The sequence below is a fragment of the Psammomys obesus genome, unplaced genomic scaffold (assembly GCF_907164565.1).
Source record: "Psammomys obesus unplaced genomic scaffold, mPsaObe1.curated_primary_1811, whole genome shotgun sequence".
Taxonomy (NCBI): domain Eukaryota; kingdom Metazoa; phylum Chordata; class Mammalia; order Rodentia; family Muridae; genus Psammomys; species Psammomys obesus.
Window position 1 is genome coordinate 53,142 of NW_026590859.1, and position 18,641 is coordinate 71,782.

Consider the following 18,641-nt stretch of genomic DNA (forward strand, 5'->3'; position numbering starts at 1 on the left):
TTTTTTTTAGCTTTGGTGGTCTCCTTGTGGGGTTACTGTCCCCTCCATGTCCTTCTACCCCCCCCCATTCTTCCAGAAGAGATTCCCTGCTCTCTGCCCAAAGTTTGGCTGTGAGTCTCAGGGTCCCTGGTGAGTGGAGCCTTTTCAGAGGATCCTCTGTGTATAGTAGGCTCCCATCCTGTTCTCTCTCTTCCATTGCTTCTAGTGTCTATCCTGTTTGCCATTCTGAATGAGATTTAAGCATCCTCCTTAGGGTCCTCCTTGTTTAGCTTCTTTAGGTCTGTAGATTTTAGTATGGCTATCCTACATTATACTGCTAATATCTGCATATAAGTGAGTGTATATCATGTGTGTCTTTTTGTCTTTTCTAGTTCCATCCATTTGCCTGCAAATTTCATGATTTCCTTAATAGCCGAGTAGTATTCTATTATGTAAATGTGCCACAATTTCTGTATCCATTCCTTCATTGAGGGGCATCTAGGTTGTTTTCAGATTCTGGCTATCACAAATAAAGCCACTATGAACATAGTTGAGCAAATGTCCTTGTGGGCATCTTGTGCTGTTTCTTAACTCAAGTAAAGTTGGCAGCTTTTCTTCCTCCCAGAAATACATGATCTTGGTAAGAGAACTTGAGCCATGTACATAAAGAAGATTGTGTATTTGGTAATTAGAACTAAGAAATCAGTAAAGGAGACATACTTGAAAATAAAGTTTTAAAATAACATTTGTAATTATATTGCATTACCTGAGTCATGACTGATTCAGTAATCACTGTCCTTTACCATCTCTAGAAATTTTCTGCCCACCGCCTCCAACTGTTCTTAATGGAAGACATACAGGCAGCTTTTCAGAAAATGTACCATATGGAAGCACAGTTACCTATGCCTGTGACCCAAGCCCAGAGATAGGAGTTAACTTCATTCTTATCGGAGAAAAGACTATCTATTGTACCAGTGACAGTCAGAAGACTGGGATCTGGAGCGGCCCTGCACCACACTGTGAACTTTCAGTTTCTGCAGTTCAATGTCTACAACCCCAGGTCAAGAGAGGGCAAATGTTATCTATTTTGAAAGATAGATATTCCTATAATGACACTGTGACATTTTCTTGTGAATCTGGCTTCACCTTGAAGGGCAGCATGAGAATTCGATGTAATGCCCAAGGCACATGGGAGCCATCAGTACCAGTGTGTGAAAAAGGTAGGTGTCTAATATACAAATGATGAATCATTTTGAATAGTTTGAGGAAGAGCCTATGGACTTTATGCAGGGCCTCTGTAGTCTCTATAACTTCAGTCATATGATTATGGATATAAATTACAAAGAAGGCTTTCTTAGCACTCCCTCACCACTATGCAAAAATACATTTGAATTTACTAACTTATCCATTTCTTTAGGAAATATGAGGGCAAAACACTTGTTTGTCTTAATAATGATATTTTAAAGGGAAGTCACCAAAGCTTTCACCTGGAGTTATATTAAAATTTTCCAAAAAATCTTTTAAGATAATTCCTTCAGAAGGAAAAAGCTGGTGTAATGGCACATGCCAAAAATGCTGTAATTGGGGAGACTGATACAAGAAGATTGTGATTTTGAGATCAGCCTGGAGTATGTAGTAAAACCCTATCCTTAAAAAAAAAAAAAGAAAGAAAAAGAAAAGGTTGGGGGTATAGGAGGTGAGTTATGGCAAGCAGGAGCCAAACAGATCAGTGGCAGCCTGAGTATAGAAAACATGACTGAGAAATGATAACTTGAAATTACCTAAGGACTACAAAAAACCCTCTGTTCCAGACAGATGTCATAAAGATGTGATGATCATATTAATTTTGATTTCTTTGGCTCAGTTTCTGGGTTTTTTTTTTTAATGCTAAAAATGTTTCCTTGTATCTATTCTTTCTTTAGAATGTCAGGCTCCTCCAAAAATCATCAATGGGCAAAAAGAGGATAGGCACTTCCTCAACTTTAACCCTGGTACATCCATAAGATATAGCTGTGACCCTGGCTATTTATTGATGGGAGAAGACACTATACATTGTACCCCTGAGGGGAAGTGGACTCCTATTGCCCCTCAATGCAAAGGTACTATGCCACAAATATAGATGTTTTACTTAAAATTGTCTTGTGTTGTTACTCATCTTTATCTTTTTTCTTAGTTGCAGAATGTAAGCCAATAGGCCCACACCTCTTTAAGAGGCCTAAGAATCAGTTCATCAGGACAGCTGTTAATTCTTCTTGTGATGAAGGGTGAGTGAAGCATATCTCATCCTGAATGAGGTCTGTCTTATCAGTACCCACTGCAAACTGTGTTTAAGAGTTCATCTCGAAGGTCTTTCTCTGTCATGTGCTCATAGATTGTTTATTATAATGTTTCTCCATGCATGGGAACTGTGCAATGGGTGCATGGTGCAGAAATTTACTATATTTTTATTCCTGTTGTGTTGTCCTAAAATTTGTCAGTATGTCCTAGAGCTTACAATGTTTGCTTAGCTTATTGGCAACCATGTGGCCAAATGATGTGACTCTTTGTCTCCAGGTTCCAGTTAAGTGAGAGTGCTTATCAACTATGTCAAGGTACAGTTCCTTGGTTTATAGAGATTCGTCTTTGTAAAGGTGAGTAACAAAATTGACAGAGGATTTAAAGTGGCATAAGATGGATAAATTTCTTATTTTAGACTATGCCATGAGAATTATTACATTATTTTGTCTAGTTTTATAACTATTTTGCCACCTTTCTTTTGTCACTTCTTTCTACTTTAATCTGTCAAATTCCATGTACTAAGTTACCAAATTTATGTTGTAGTTTGGGCTTTTCAGAATGTAAAGAGTGATGACTATCTGAGCCACAGTCCCTACTTTGCGTTATGCCAAGGTTTAATGAAGAGATAGGAGATTGGTGTCAGATATGAACTCAGAGTCTGCTGCTATTGTCTAATACATGTATGATCTTTGGCAGTATATATAACTTCTCTGAAACTCAAGTCTCATCTGTAGTGTCAAGTCTGTCAACTACAGACTTCAAAGTTATTAGAATAAAATGGTACTCTGCCTACTTTCTAGATGATGAAACTTCTGATTGTAAAGTAAATAATCAATCAACAATAATTTTCCTTAGTTAAACATACAGCTATTGTAGCAAGAAATACTTCAAAAGCATGATTCTATCAGTTGTATCTTTTTATTCTTATATTGACTGTGATAAAATAATTATTAATTTAATTAGAAAGTGAATATTAGGTCTTGCTATCTCATATTATGCTCACTTTCAATACCAATTTTATTTTCAGTGAAATTTGTTTAAATCAAATCTTATATACACAATAAGGTTTAATATAACTCATAGCATGAGCATTCATCCACACTCTCCAGAGAAACAACATGGTCAAAACTGCTACATTTCTAACCCTGAGTCAGATGTCTACAGTATTTTTTCATGCCCCCAGAAATCACCTGCCCACCACCTCCTGCTATCCACAATGGGATGCATACAGGGAGTTCTTCAGAAGATGTCCCATATGGAACTGTGGTCACATATATGTGTTATCCCGGGCCAGAGGAAGGAGTGCAATTCAACCTCATCGGGGAACACACCATCCACTGTACAAGTGACAGCAGAGGAAGAGGATTCTGGAGTGGCCCTGCTCCTCTCTGTAATCTTTCCCTCCCTACTGTTCAGTGCTCAGATGTCCATGTCCCAAATGGAAACAAGATGAGTGTCAATAAAGCCCCATATTTCTACAATGATACTGTGACATTCAAGTGTGATAATGGGTACATTTTGATTGGAAGTAGGGAGATCCGTTGTAAAGCCAACAACACCTGGGATCCTGAAATACCACTTTGTGAAAAAGGTAAAAAGGCAAACTCAATGAGAATTTTAAAATGTACTTATTTATTTATATTTTTCTTTTCTGTTTTTTAATTGAGATGGCTGGAGATCAAACTTGGGGCCTTGTACAAACATGGCAAGTATAAGCTACATCTCCAACCCCTATAGTTTAGTCTTATTTATTATCTATCACTCCAAACAGTCTTGAAATGAAGGCAAAAGGACACAGATTACCTTCACATTTCCTCCATTCCATAGAAAGGTATACATGTGTTGTATTGTGATCTTTGCATAAATGTATCCTTGGATTTGGAACATATTCAAGATATATAATGAGAAGACCTTTAAAGCAGCCTCATACCAAAAAGAAAGACAACTCAGTAACTGAAGGAACCTTCTCATCCTGAAGGCAGACAGTGGATAGATTTGTTTCCTCAGCATGTATCCAGGATCACAAGTATAGTCATATAAAAAAAAAATTCCACAATGGATTAGAGCTTCCTGAACTATGCCTTCAAGGTTTCAAATTGGCACCAGCTGTGTATTCTTACAGTTCTAGAGTAGAATGCTTGTCATTGGTGTTTATGTGGGAAATTTGCTTTCCAGGCTACTACCCTCTCAGGCCCCACCATAGTTGGCATACATGTAGAAATATGGTCCTCTGTCTCTGGGATAAGTTGTGGCCCTTGCTACAAGCTATGGAAAACAAATTCACCCATTGCCTTCAGGACAATAAAGTCTTGCCCACAATATGAAGGTGTTTTTGGTTCCTGAGTCATCCTTCTTTTTGCTATGAGGAATTTAAAAGCAATCTCAATTTTGTCCCTCCAGAAGAATGTGAGCCTATGAGAGAACTTCCTGACCCTCTAGATGACACACATGTAAAACTAGTGAATAGAACCTGTCAAAATGGGTGAGTGTAAAGTTGTCCACTCTAAGACAGAATGCCCAGTGTAAACTGTGTATTAACTCTTCCCACAGCTTGTCTTGGTAAAAACCCTTTGGGGATTCCTCAATGCTCCTACCTGCAATGGTCTAACTTGTAGCTTCTGCCTGCTTTTCTGACATGGGAAGGGTTTTTCTCAGTGTTTTTTATATAGAAATAGTTTTCTGATTTGAATGACCAAAAGTTTTAAGTTTCTCCATGCCAAAAGGCTCATTTAGAAGTACCTCTATAGTTGTACAGTCTATGATACAGAAAGGAAATATTGAGAAGAAATGTAATATAATATCTTTTTCTAGGTACCAGTTGACTGGACATACTTACAAAAAGTGTCAAAATGCTAAGAATGGGACTTGGTTCCAAAAGATTGCAATTTGTACAGGTAAATTTTGGGCATGGGGAAAGCCAACCATGGATCAGGGAGTTAGAAAGGTAAACTCAATTAGTGGAGAGCAAGTTTACAACTACTTTAACAGTTTATACTTCTCCCTGCTATGTATAAGACGAAACTAGTTTTGATCAAAACTAGCACTGAGAAACAAATTGCCAGGCAGGAATGAGCATTTACTATATGCATGTGGATATGAATATATGTTCTAATGTTGCTAAACAGAAAATTATGTGGACCATATTTCTGGGATATAAGAACACATATTTTTTCTTTACACTCCATTTTATTTTCTGAAGTTTTTGGAATGAATATGTGTTACTTACACGGCATTTGATAAAGTTGTTTAGCCAAAAGTATGTTCTAGTTTCCAAAACTTAAACAATTTTCTATTCATATAAAATATAAGGCACTTGCATAGTGCTATTTATCTTGGGATGAAGGCTCAAATTCTCTAAATCTCTTCTGCAGTTATTCTCTGTCAACCTCCACCAAAGGTTGCAAATGGTAGTCATACAGGCATGATGGCAGCGCACTTCCAGTATGGAAATGAAGTCTCTTATGAATGTGATCAAGGATTCTATCTTTTGGGAAAGAAAAGTTTGCAGTGCATAAATGATTCTAAAGGACATGGATCTTGGAGTGGACCTCCACCACAGTGCTTACAATCTTCTCCTCTAACTCATTGCCCTGATCCAGAAGTCAAACATGGATACAAACTCAATAAAACTCAGTCTGCATATTTCCATAATGACACAGTACATTTTGTCTGCAATCAAGGCTTCATCATGAATGGCAGTCACTTGATAAGGTGTCATACTAATAACACATGGGTACCAGGTGTACCAGCTTGTGTCAGAAAGGGTAAGCCATTTTCATGGATAAAAAGTGAGATGTTTTACACAATAAAGAAGGCTTTTGAGTTTGCATTCTACCTAAAGTAAACCATCTAAAAGCTAAAGCAGTTAGTCTTTTTATAGGATTATCTTTTCCTATCTCCTCACTTGATTTTTTTCTCTTTATTTTCTATAGAGCAAGAGGACATGAAATGATGGTTAACTTATAGATTAATCAATCTCTAATTTATTTGTTCTTATGAGTTTGAAAAAAGTGGGCATAGTTTTTGGTAAATACTTGGCAAAAATACTCTGAAATTTTGATATTTAAGGCTATTGTGTCACCTTCAAGGAGAATAATGTTGTATGTTATGAAAAATGAAACTGACCTTCAAACCCACTAAATTATCTCATAATTTTAGCTGTTGACAGCTTGGTCCTGCTAGTGACTGTCCTCATCAGACTGCCCGGTGCAGCATTAAGCTTCACAGAGGTGTGGTTTCACTTAATTGTTCCTGGGTATCTGTATGTGTGGTGCTTAGATTTTAGACCATTTTCTACATAGAAGGAAGATAATAGATTAATTAGTTGTGATTAGTTGTGAACACTACTTTGGAACCAACCAAGAAAAGATTATAGAATACCATGGGTTGATAAATTGTAATACTTTTGACTCTTTTCTTCTAATAATATATGGCATAAAGAGAAAACACACATCTGTCCAAACTTAAGAATGAACAATTTGGCTTCTCATTGCCTTTCTGTGTTGCTGTTACTCAGAGATTGTATTGTCTTAGGTGTTACCCTGTGCCCAATTAAAAGTCTCTTTTTATTTATCTCCAAGCTTTCTTAGGGTGTCAGTCTCCATCCACAATCCCTAATGGGAATCATACTGGTGGTAATATATCTCGATTTTCCCCTGGAATGTCAGTCATGTACAGCTGTTACCAAGGTTACCTTCTGGCTGGAGAGGCAATTCTTATCTGTACTCATGAGGGTACCTGGAACCAACCTGTCCCTTATTGCAAAGGTACTTTGTCTGTTTTGTTCTTTGTTCTTTGTCCCAAGTATATATGTTTTGTTAAGAATTTTCAGCTTAATATTGTTAGAGATCAATTGTCTGATTTAATTAAGCATTTAATCAATTAATACATTAATCTCAAATCTTAAAAATGACATAACTATATGGCTAATAATCATTTAGTCATTTATATGTAGAAAGTTGAAGTGATTTTTATAATTTCTAAGTAAAGGTTATTTATAGTCACGCCATTGTTATAGTTATGCTAAGAGTGCATTTGATAAAACATCCCTATGCCTTCGTCATATGATTGTGGATATAAATTATAAAGAAGTTTTTTTTTTTTTTTTTTTTTAGCACTTCCTTACCTCTATGGAAAATACACCAGAATTTACTAAGTTATTCATGAGAGCAAATCACTTGTTTGTCTTAACAATTACTTTTTAAAGGAAAGTAACCAAAGCTTTTACTAGGGGGTATATTAAAATCTTCTATTAAAATCTTTTAAGATAATTCCTGAAGAAGAGAAAAGCTGGTGTAATGGCACATGATAAAACTGCTGTAAATGGGTAGACTAATGCAAGAAGATTGTGAATTTGATTAGATTCCTCATAGCAAAAAGAAAGATGAATCAGGAACCAAAAGAACTTTCACCTTAATGACCAAGACTTTATTATCCTGAACGCAATTGGTGAATTTGTTTTCCATAGCTTGTGGCAGGGGTCACAAGTGTATGCAAGGTATCCCAGAGGCAGAGGACCATATTTCTACATGTGTGACAGCTCTGGTGGTGTGTAAGAGGATGGTGGCCTAGAGAGCAAACTTCTCATATAAACACCAATGACAAACATTTTACTCCAGAACAGTAAGAACACACAGCTGGTGACAATCTGAAGCTTTGAAGGCATAGTTCAGGAAGTTCTCATACTTGTGATCCTGGATACATGCTGAGGAAAAAAATTACAACGTTCTTTTGATTCTGTTTCCCTATTTGGTACTGAGATTATGGCATTTAAAAAAATTTATAAAGTAATTATTATCAACAATGTTTATGAAATAAAAGTAATAAGTCAGCGTTTATATTGTTGAGGATTTTGCTATTTGTCAGATGCTACTCATTGCTTCCATTATTATCTCATGTAATGTTCATGAGACCCATAGAAGAGTGGTCCTATTGTTATTCCTGCTTTGTAGATAAGGTTCCAATGTCTCAGAATGATTTGTGATCTACCCAAAGTCACACAACTAGCAGTGAGGACTCAAGTCCAAGTTCTTACCAGGCATGGCAATTTCTAATTTTCTTATAATGAAGCAATGTTATCATATATAAAATTCATGTTCAAGAACTGTTTTAAGTGTGGCAAAAGATGCCTTGGTGGTTCAGAGTGCATGCTGTTCTTCCATAGGGCCGAAGTTCAGTTCTTACCACCCACATAGGGTGGCTCAAAGTCACCTATAACTCCATATCTGGAGGATCTGATGCAAAAAAAGAGGATTTTCTGGCCTCTGAGGGCACCTGCACACATATGCTGTTGTACTTGTACACACACACAGGCAGACACACACACACACACATATACAGAGAGAGAGAAAAAGAGAGGAGAGATTGAGAGAAATAAATATTTTAAAAAGAAATGTACACACAAGTTTCCAAAAATATCATAATATTTTAAATATGTTAATGATTTTGTGTTAGGTCATATTCATAGCTATCTTAATCTAGATATGACCAGCTATGGCCTGCAGCCTGCACGTTGGACACTATTGGCTCATATGCTCAAAATATATACAAAGAAATGAGAATGCATCATGTGCATGTATGAAGAATTAGAGAGTAAGACTAGGAATCAAAAGAGAACAGTAATTTGGAACATTTAATAATGTAAATAGTGTTTTTTAAAGAAGGCACCAAAATTATTTAAATACTGTTAGAATAGACATGTAAGTAGAGAACAACCAAGCTTAATTTGCTAGGTAGTTGTTGTAAAATGGTTGACAATAAAGACTTCCCAGGATATTGCTTTATGTTTTCTAATGAAACTTTGCTTACTGATAATGAAATAAGTTGATTTCATAACCTTTCTAGTAAGGGCAGTTTCTACTTTTTTTGGTAAAAAGACAAATCATGACTCTGTATTAGTAAGATTTCTTTAATTGCAGAGGTAAACTGTAGCTTCCCTAAAGATACAAATGGAATCCAGAAGGGACTCCAGCCTGGTAAAACATACCGGTTTGGAGCTACTGTGACTTTGGAATGTGAGGATGGATATACCTTGGAGGGAAGTCCACAGAGCCAGTGCCAGGGTGACCACCAATGGAACCCTCCCCTGGCTATCTGCAAATACCGTAAGTGCAAGTGCATCAAAGATGTTTGTATCCCACCCATGAAGGAAGGAAATAGTTTATCAGTGAAGGAGGTTCCTGGGGCTTTGACATGGTGAACAGTAATACAACAGATTAACTGAAAGGCAGTAGTCAATAAAAAAAATATAGCTGAGGATGGGGCACAATAATCCAAAAGGAGCAAAAATGTAAAAGTCACAGCCTTTTACTTTGAAGAAAGAAAGAAAGGAAGAAAGGAAGGAAGGAAGGAAGGAAGGAAGGAAAGAAGGAAGGAAGGAAGAAAGAAAGAGAGAAAGAAAGAAAGAGAGAAAGACTATGGACTTCTCTCTTGGCTAAATTTTAAGTGCTTACCAACTTGAGAAGTGTTCCAAAAACATGTCAACTAACATGTTATAATAGTTCATATTTTCATTTGATCCTAAAAGTCACTGATTAGAAAGTTGAGTGTATTGATAAACTCCACAACTTACTTAATCGAAGTGGGAAGATATCAATTGAGTTTTGACATTAAAAAAAGTGGGTGTAATATATATATATATCATAAGTAAACTAAGTGGGAGCTGAGTGTTGACCTCTGGGACATTATCAGATGTAATGGTACTTGGATGACATGACTTGTGCTGCTAGACTGATATTTCATATTTTTAAATTCTCCTTAGGGTCAACTATTCCTCTTATTTGTGGTGAGTTTACTTAAATACTTGGAGAAAATTTCTTATAATTTTTCATAAATATATATACATGTTTTACCTCCTACATATTAATGTTTCATTTTAATACATTGGATCTGATCTTATTTTATGTTTTAAGGGCATTTTATAAAGTGTCATGAACATTAAAATGCCCTTTTAGGTTAGAATTGAAAATTTATTCAAGGTTTTTAAATTGAAAGCCTCATTTCATTTGTTATTATTTGGTACAAATGAAATAAGTAATTTTATTCTGCGATAGCAAAGCATATTTCACAACTGAAAACAAATAATTGTCATGCAAAATCATGGAATTCTGGTATTCTATGTTCCTAATTACACCACAGGGTCAAGAATGTTTACCAATGAAACTGAAAAGAACAGAAAAAAAAAACTTGGTATAAAGTTGACTGGAGCCTGTGATCCACATGCCTGGTACTGCAGACAAAACATGGCCTAGATACAATTAGAAAAACTTAAAGCTCAGTTATGATTATTCAATAATTCAGTATTTATGGTTAAGAAAAATCTATTAGAAAATCATATTAACATCTTCTGTGCCACTATGAGTAGGCCCTAGCAATATATGTCATATTTTTCTGGCATTAAATATCTATTTTTCTCCTTTAGGTATTTCTGCAGGCTCAGCAGTTATCATTTTGTTTAGTGTCAGCTTCTGTGTGATAATAAAACATAGAGAACGGTAAGTTTGCACATTTGGTCATGTTCTATAGCAGACATGCCCTAGTAATTACCCTGGGTGGCCACCATACACCCTCAGATTTGAGAAGGGCTTCAGAGTTCTGGACCTCAACAGAACTAATAAATACTAAAACTCCTATTTTTTTCTTACATAGATTCATAATAGCCACAAGAATCAAATATGGTAATAAAGAAGCCTGTTTTTTTTTCTTTATTTGAGTTAGATTACAGTACTTTTTTTTTTTTTTATACAAACTGGTTTTTAACATCCATGGAACTAACAATGTTCCACTCAGCAGGCACTGAGGGAAATCTAGCTGAATCGTGAAAAAGTTTGTATGCTATGACAAGAAACTGTGGCCTGTAAGATCATTTCAAGGAAATAAGGTGTCGTGTATAATTTTTTACCTATTTTATTTTGGTTTCTTATGCCTCTACTTCCCTTCTCCACCCCAATCCCTTCCATCACCCCAACACCAGGTAGGAACAAAAGGTTAGTGTGGAAAGGAGACAAAATTCTCTTTAGCTACTTAATATTGGTTAGGGTCATCAGGTACCTTGGGGGCAAGTAGTATTCATGTGTATATCTTAGAAATGTCTTTTTATCAAACTGTAACAACAGCAATCAGGAGCAGCAGGGGAGAGTAGCAGCAGCCTTCTTTCTTGGAACCTGGTCCCCTTCCCTTTTCTCTGGGCTCTGGTATTTATTCCCTCTCAGAGTCCTCAGAATTAAACTTATCCGAAGCTCGCAAAGATCATGCCATTCCCAGAACTCTCATGAGGCAAATAGTCTGCTGCTGTGAAAAATCTGAAGTAGCCCCACATCCTACACCTGGGATTAATACAAAAATATGTTTTCATAACATAACTGAGTTTTTAAAGACACTGAAACTCCCATTACAGTAAGATATTTAGATTTGCATTTCCAGAAGCAAGATCAAGGATCAGGAGGCTGGAGCACAGGTAAAGGATACCTTTGAAGAAAAATAGATTTCCTGAACTTTGTGATTCATACTAGATGTGGAAAGAAAAGACACATAAAATGACTCCAGGGAAAGGGATTCACTGAAGGGAAAGAGGCAGGCTGTGGGGCAGTGTTATGAGGCATCTGTGATGTAGTACTTAAAGGGGTCTGGACTTAGGTAGGTAAGAGAGTGGAAGTCTTGAGATTACAAAGAACAAAAAAGGTAAAAGTAAGATGAGAACAGATCTCAAAGAGATGTAATATCTAAAGGTGTGAGGAGAAATATCATCAGAGAAGAAACGCTAGGAGAATGATACTTAAAGAATTCAAAAGAGAAAAGTATCTAAAAGACAAAAATTGAGTTGTCATTTGCATGGCTTTTCTTACAGGAAGTTAGGAGATAATTTTAGCCAAGAGTAATTAAAATTTTAAATATATAGAAAATGTGGTTTCTAAGTTTACTATCAGAATACTGCATGTTTAGCAAAATTTGAAAAAAAAATGGAATATCTAAAAATAATTTAGAATGTTCCTGTTTGCTTATTTTCACTTATTAGCATGTTATATCATGGGACCCTATATTCTAGAGTCTCAATTGATATTAAACAAACAGGTATGTTTTTGTTGTTGTTGGGTTGTTTGTTTTTTGTTTGTTTGTTTTTGTTTTTCAAGACAGGGTGTCTCTGTGTGACAACTCTAGCAGTCTTGGAACTTGCTTTGTAGAACAGGCTGGCCTCAGACTCACAGAGAACTTGCCTGCCTCTGCCTCCCAAATGCTAGGATTAAATATGTGTGCCACCATGCCCAGCAACAGGCATGTTTTAAAAAGTTTCTAAATTTATTTCAATTCCATTTTCTAACTTAATAAAATTTACTTTCTACTAATTGAAATACATTTAAGGTTTCATTGTTTTATAAACGAGAGTAGTAAGTTATCTAGTGTCAGCTCCTAACTTGAACAATTACCAAACTAGTAAGTTATTTATTTTGTTATGTGCCCTCAAAATTGGGGCCTATGCTGTCTAATATTTAAGAAAATGAGATGAAGGACTGGAGAAATGGCTCAGTGGTTAAGAGCACTGGCTATTCTTCCCAAGGTCCAGAGTTCAATTCCCAAGAACCACATGGCATCTCACAACCATCTGTGATAGAATGTGATTCCCTCTCTTCTGAAGACAGATCCACTCATATACATATAAATAAATAAATAAATACTTTAAAAAGAAAAAAGGTTTTAATTAAAAAAAAAAAGGAAAATGAGATGAAATTACATGTGAAAATACAAGTTCCTGGGAATGAGAAAATGTAGACAGCTAATGAATCCTCACTATAATAATAATTAATAAGTAAATATTTGATGTGTTTTTATGTCTCTCTTTTAGTAATTATTCTACAAAGACAAGGCCTAAAGAAGGAGCTCTTCATTTAGAAACACGAGAAGTATATTCTATTGATCCATACAACCCAGCAAGCTGATCACATGACAAGCTGGTATATATAAAACTGAAATATAGTTACTAATATGCAGGTCACGATTTGCTTTAATATTTTCTTATGGTCTTTTTAAAGTATGGTCTTAAGTAGATAATGTTTTATATCAGTCTTTAATATCCATGCACAACATTTTTAGCTTACCAATTTCATAGTTGGTAATTTCATAGTCTTAGTTTTTTTTAAACATTTGTCTATTCAGTAAATACGTAACAAATATGATTAATAAAATAATTAAGAATAATTTAAAATAATTAATAATGAGATAAAATCAGACATGGTAGCACATGTCTATAATTCTAACACTTGAGAAGTAGAGGAAAGATCAGGAATTTAAGGTTGGCCTTAGCTACACAGTGAATTCGAGGTGGGCTTTGTTAGACCCTGTTTCAGAAAAAGAACCTGGGGGAAAGGAATAAGAATAAATATTATTAAAGAGAAATAAATAAGGAAAAGAGGATAGAGAATTTAGGATTGGGGTATGGAAAAACACATGTTCAGAGCTTAAGAGTACTTATTGCTTTTGCAGAGGCTTAATTCCTAGAACCCACATGGTGGCTGACAGATATCTGCAGCTCTAGTTCCAGAGGGTCTGCTGCCTTCTATTGACTTCTGCGAGCTTTTGCATGCATGTAGTGCACATACATATACTCGGGCACATATAATGATGCATACATTCTTTAAAAAAGAATTTTGGATCAGTTGTGACTTTAAACTGATCCCTATATATTTGACAGATACCTTCTGTCCTCTTAGACTTACTTTAGTAGGAAAAAAAAAGACATACATATAATAAAGTGAGAATAAGTATCATAGGCAAAGTACAGAAAGCTATTGTAGTATTTGAAGAGGAAAATATTACTTGCTCCTGGGGAGTTTTAACAAAGGAACAGAGGAAAAAGGGAACATATATCAGAGGAATCCCACACTCAAACCAGGGGAACAAAAGAAAAGCTATTATATATTTGTTGGATAAACAATGATTTTTATTTTATTTGTATTTATCAGCATAAAATATAGTTATGTGTCCCAGTTCATATCAGCAGTACTTCCTAACACAATGATATACCATCTAATTGATTAATGGTTGTAATTGTCAAATAGAATGTTGGTGCTCTAGTCATATTATTTAAACATGAATTACACTAGTCACATTGTTATCTACACAGAAATAATCTGTTCCAGTGTGTCTTATAGCTTGGAATTGCACTGAACACCGATAAGAAAGAAAGCATTTGAGTAGCAGTGAATCTTTGAGTGGTTGCAGCATCAGTGAACTAAGCTGTAATTTTCATAAGCTGTAATTTTTTTTACATGCAATTTATTCTTAAGCAGAGCAGAGGTTTGTTTGAAGTTAAAGTTGAGTTCACAGCTATGGTGCAGTGAGGCCTCTTTTATGAAGCCCTATTTGTGATCTGATTGAAGCCAGGCTGTGGGTATGGAGCTGTAAATGACACTGCAAGTATAAGCTTCTTAAGGAAAACCCATCTTTATATGTCGCCTCATCTTTTTAAAAGCAGCCTACTCATTGTTGTCATATGCTTTGGATTACTATGGAGCTTTCAACATCTACCAGGGGTGTTCAAACTGTGTCCTGTGAGTCACATGAAGCCCAGATTAGCTGTGAATATAGTCCAACACAAAATCAAAAACTTATTTAAAATATCATGAGATTTCCTTTTGTAACTTTTATTCTGTAACTTGGTTATACAGTTCTCAAATCGTGTACTTTTTAGATGATAATGCATGTTGGAGAAACAGAAAAGTTGGACAACTCCTGCATTTGAAATAGTTCCAGCAGTTGTGATGAGCACACCTAACTGGAAACACTGACTTTAATAGAAAATTCCTTCTGTGATTTGGTTAAGCATACTAACTTGGGCTAATGTTTTTCTCATAATACAGTATATTTTTTGTCTATCCACAACCATTCTGTAATTCTGATTTGCACAAGATTTGGAAAATATAGGAGCTGAGTTTTAATTCAAGTTTGGTTACTTCTTTAGAAGTTTTCTCATAAGCTTCAGCTTTTTATAAAATTCCATTTAGTAATAGATACATTCATTATTCAAATAAACTATATTTTTAAAAAAATTTACATAATTTTGTCTTTTTGAAGTCAGTGATTTCCTAAATAGTATATACAATTTTAGGGTCTTAAGAGTTTATAATTTAATAGTAATTTATTCAGGAATATACTATTTGGTTATTTTAGCCATTCTCTCAATGCACAAATTTAATTCCCTCAATCCCAAAACTTATATATTATCCAGGGAACAACATCCCTCATCCATGTATCCTCTCCCATTATGCCTTAGATCTAAGCTTTAGACTATTAATAACAACAACAACCTTCCCATTGGTGACCAGTTTTCTGTCTCATCTTTTCCTAGATGAATTGTGCTATTAAGCATCGTGTGTGTGTGTGTGTATGTATGTGTGTGTGTGTGTGTGCCCATGTGTGCATGTGTGAAGGGGACAGTTATAACTGTGGCTTTAAAAATCACATGTAGAGCTAGACAGATGGATCAACATTTCAGAGAACTTTCTGGTCTGCCAAAGAACCTGAGTTCTATTCTTAGCATATACATGGCAGTTCACAACCATCTGTAACTCAAGTTCCAGGGGTTAGACAGTTTCATCTGGTGACTATGGGCAAAAGGCACACACAAGGTACACAGACACACATGAATACAAACAGCCTGTGGTTGTTTGAATAAAAATGACCCCCATAGGTTCATAGGGAGTGGCACTATTATAAGGTATCCCTTGTTGGAGGAAGCATTTCTCATTCTCTCTTTTCAGCTGCCTATGGATCAAGATGCAGAACTCTCAGCTACCTCTCTAACACCATGTCCGTCTGCATGGCACCAACCTTCCCTCCATGATAATAATGGACTAAACCTATGAACTGTAAGCCAGCTCCAATTAAATATTTTTCTTTATAGGAGTTGCTATAGTTATAGTGTCTCTTCACAACAACAAAAACCCAAACTAAGGCACAACCAAACACAGAAAATAAATTAATTAAAAAGAAAAATTTCCACAGGAACTGAAGACTAACATTATATCCTGAAGAATCTGTCCAATCTCCTAGTCTTTTTTTCCCTTGCTGGCGTCATTCTCTGGAAAACACTCTCTACACAGACAAAGTATTTGCTGACAATGCCACACCTACAACTTTAGCATTCCAGTATAAATTGCTGCTGTGGTCAACAACTCCTTCAAAAAGTTCATTTAATAGTTTCGGTTTATCACCATAGCATAACATACATGTAAACAAACCAGTGGAATAGGGCAGGGAAATAAGCAGATGGTAAAACCTGCATTGTGTGCCCACTTTGGAACTTTGTGTAGGAATAATCTACTCTAGTGGTTCTTAGATGGGGTGGTTTTGTCTAGAGTCAAGTGGTGGTTAAAACTGAAGGAGTGAACTACTCCAGGTACTTGGTGGGTAGAGACCAAAGTTGCAGCTAAACACAGTACAATTCACATGGAAGTCATTTATAAAGAAATAGTAAATTGGTTAAAGAACAGTGGGGACATCAAGCAAAAATACAAATGTTACCAAAAATTAGGGAACCCCCCTCCCTTTGTGATCACCAAATGATTCTTGGGAAATCTAGGTTTCCTCTTCAAGTTCTTAGTTTCATTAGTATAATCATTTAAGAAAGGAATAAGACAGGAGCTCAAGGACAATTATAGTAGACTTTCAACCCTAGGGCCTGCAAGTTATTTATCTCAGCAGTTCCTCAGAGGAGGAAAATGGAGAAGAGAAGAAAAAAAAATCCATGCCACTTGAGTTAAACCAGCACAGAGGTCAGCCATGTGGTGGCAGGCAGTCACATGGTCTAGAGGAAGGCTGTAGAAAAAGAGTGAAACACAAAGTGTTTGGGAAGCCTAAAGAATTAGGGAAAGTATGCTAGAAAGAGGGGCTAGAGAGATGGCTTACTGAGTCGGAGAACTGGCTGCTTTTCTAGAAGACAAGGCTTCAATTCCAATACCCACATAATGCTAACAACTGTAACTCCAATCCCAGGGGATCTGAATCCCTCTTCTAGCACTTGTGGACACTGCACAAGTATGTATGTAGACAAAAAATACCCATACACATAAAGGAAGTAAATAAAAATGGAAAGATGTAAAAAATACACAAAAATGATGAAAGAAAATAAAAGAAGAAAAAGGAAAATTAAAGTTATTCTTTTTTGTGGGTTTTAGAAAAGTTGGTGACTTACAAAGCAACCCAGCTGTACTCCATAAAAGACTATAGTAGTGAGTAGGAATTTGGGAAAGAAAAAGCACAGTATCTTATTAAAGTGTTAGACCAGCCTACCTTCCCAGAGGTGGAATCTTGGCCAGGTGATTGACCTTGTCCAACTGGAATATTAGGTCTTTATCCAGGCCAGAAAGAATTGTCCCTTAATGCATTGTTATCCTAGCACAAAGATCTAAATAAAATGAGTTGTCAATAAAATAAGACTAGTCACTTTCAATTCTTTATTTTTCTCTAGCCACATTCAGTTTTATAATAATGGAGACAAAATAATAGAGAATTTAGTTTTATGTTGTTTTGTCCAACAAATACTGTAAGTGGAGGTGTATGAAAATGGTGACTCTTACAATGTAGCATAAACCTAACCTAGCAAGAGACCAGTTGTAGCACATCTAATTAGGACACTGGAGGTGAACTAGAAGGGTAGGATTTATGGTGAAGTGGGATAATTGAGATGGGTGTTGTGCTAGCACTTGGGCAGGCACAGGCAGGCGGATCTCCCAAGGCTACACAGAGAAACCCTGTCTTGAGGGAAAAAAAAAAGCAGGATAGTTGAGTTTATGGAGAGGATACTGGTATAGTGACAACTTCAGGATATTCTCATAAGCGTTGGTGGCATAGTAGAGTAGAGGCAAGGATAAGTTAAAGAACTGTGAGGTCAAGTATTGAAAAATATGTTTCTGTGGCCCTTGAAGTCAGTGAGGGTTGAGCTAAGAAAAGCACTGGTGAAACTGAATTATCAGCCAGGAGCTAAAGATGTCAAGGACAGAGGGTAGAAAGTGGATGCTAAAAGGTAAGCCCCAAACAATGGGAGAATCAGCAGCCTATTCTGACAGCAAATGGTGTAAGGAAGTTGAGGAACTGAATCCACTTAACTATAATATAGCTTCTTCTTCCATACTCTTTCTGACAATAACTTAAATGCTAATTGGGTCTTAGAGTGTTGAATCTAAAGTACTGGTAGGACTGGTTCCATCTGAAAGCTCCAGGGAAGAATCTGTTTATTTCTTTCACCTTACAGAGGCTTCTATCATTTGCTCTTTGGAGGCAGCAACTGTATCTCTGTCCTCACCATTCTCCCTATCTGATCTAGTAGCAAGTTCTTATAAGGTTTATTGGGATTATGAAACCCACTATGATAGTCAGAATTACCTTCCCACTTC

At 36.0% G+C, this 18,641-nt stretch overlaps 1 protein-coding gene across 1 annotated transcript in view; it reads left to right on the forward strand.

Annotated features, from left to right (window-relative positions):
* LOC129678404 (complement receptor type 2-like) overlaps positions 1–13,187 on the forward strand; it is a 25,775-nt gene extending 12,588 nt beyond the window's left edge. The window contains exons 9-21 of the mRNA XM_055609169.1: positions 792–1,199; positions 1,902–2,078; positions 2,153–2,243; positions 2,533–2,609; positions 3,440–3,847; positions 4,657–4,738; positions 5,068–5,150; positions 5,628–6,020; positions 6,837–7,022; positions 9,174–9,359; positions 10,016–10,039; positions 10,676–10,748; positions 13,094–13,187. Coding sequence (XP_055465144.1) covers positions 792–1,199; positions 1,902–2,078; positions 2,153–2,243; positions 2,533–2,609; positions 3,440–3,847; positions 4,657–4,738; positions 5,068–5,150; positions 5,628–6,020; positions 6,837–7,022; positions 9,174–9,359; positions 10,016–10,039; positions 10,676–10,748; positions 13,094–13,187 — 2,282 coding nt within the window. The remainder of the gene's footprint in view (positions 1–791; positions 1,200–1,901; positions 2,079–2,152; positions 2,244–2,532; positions 2,610–3,439; positions 3,848–4,656; positions 4,739–5,067; positions 5,151–5,627; positions 6,021–6,836; positions 7,023–9,173; positions 9,360–10,015; positions 10,040–10,675; positions 10,749–13,093) is intronic.
* Positions 13,188–18,641: the final 5,454 nt, after the last annotated feature.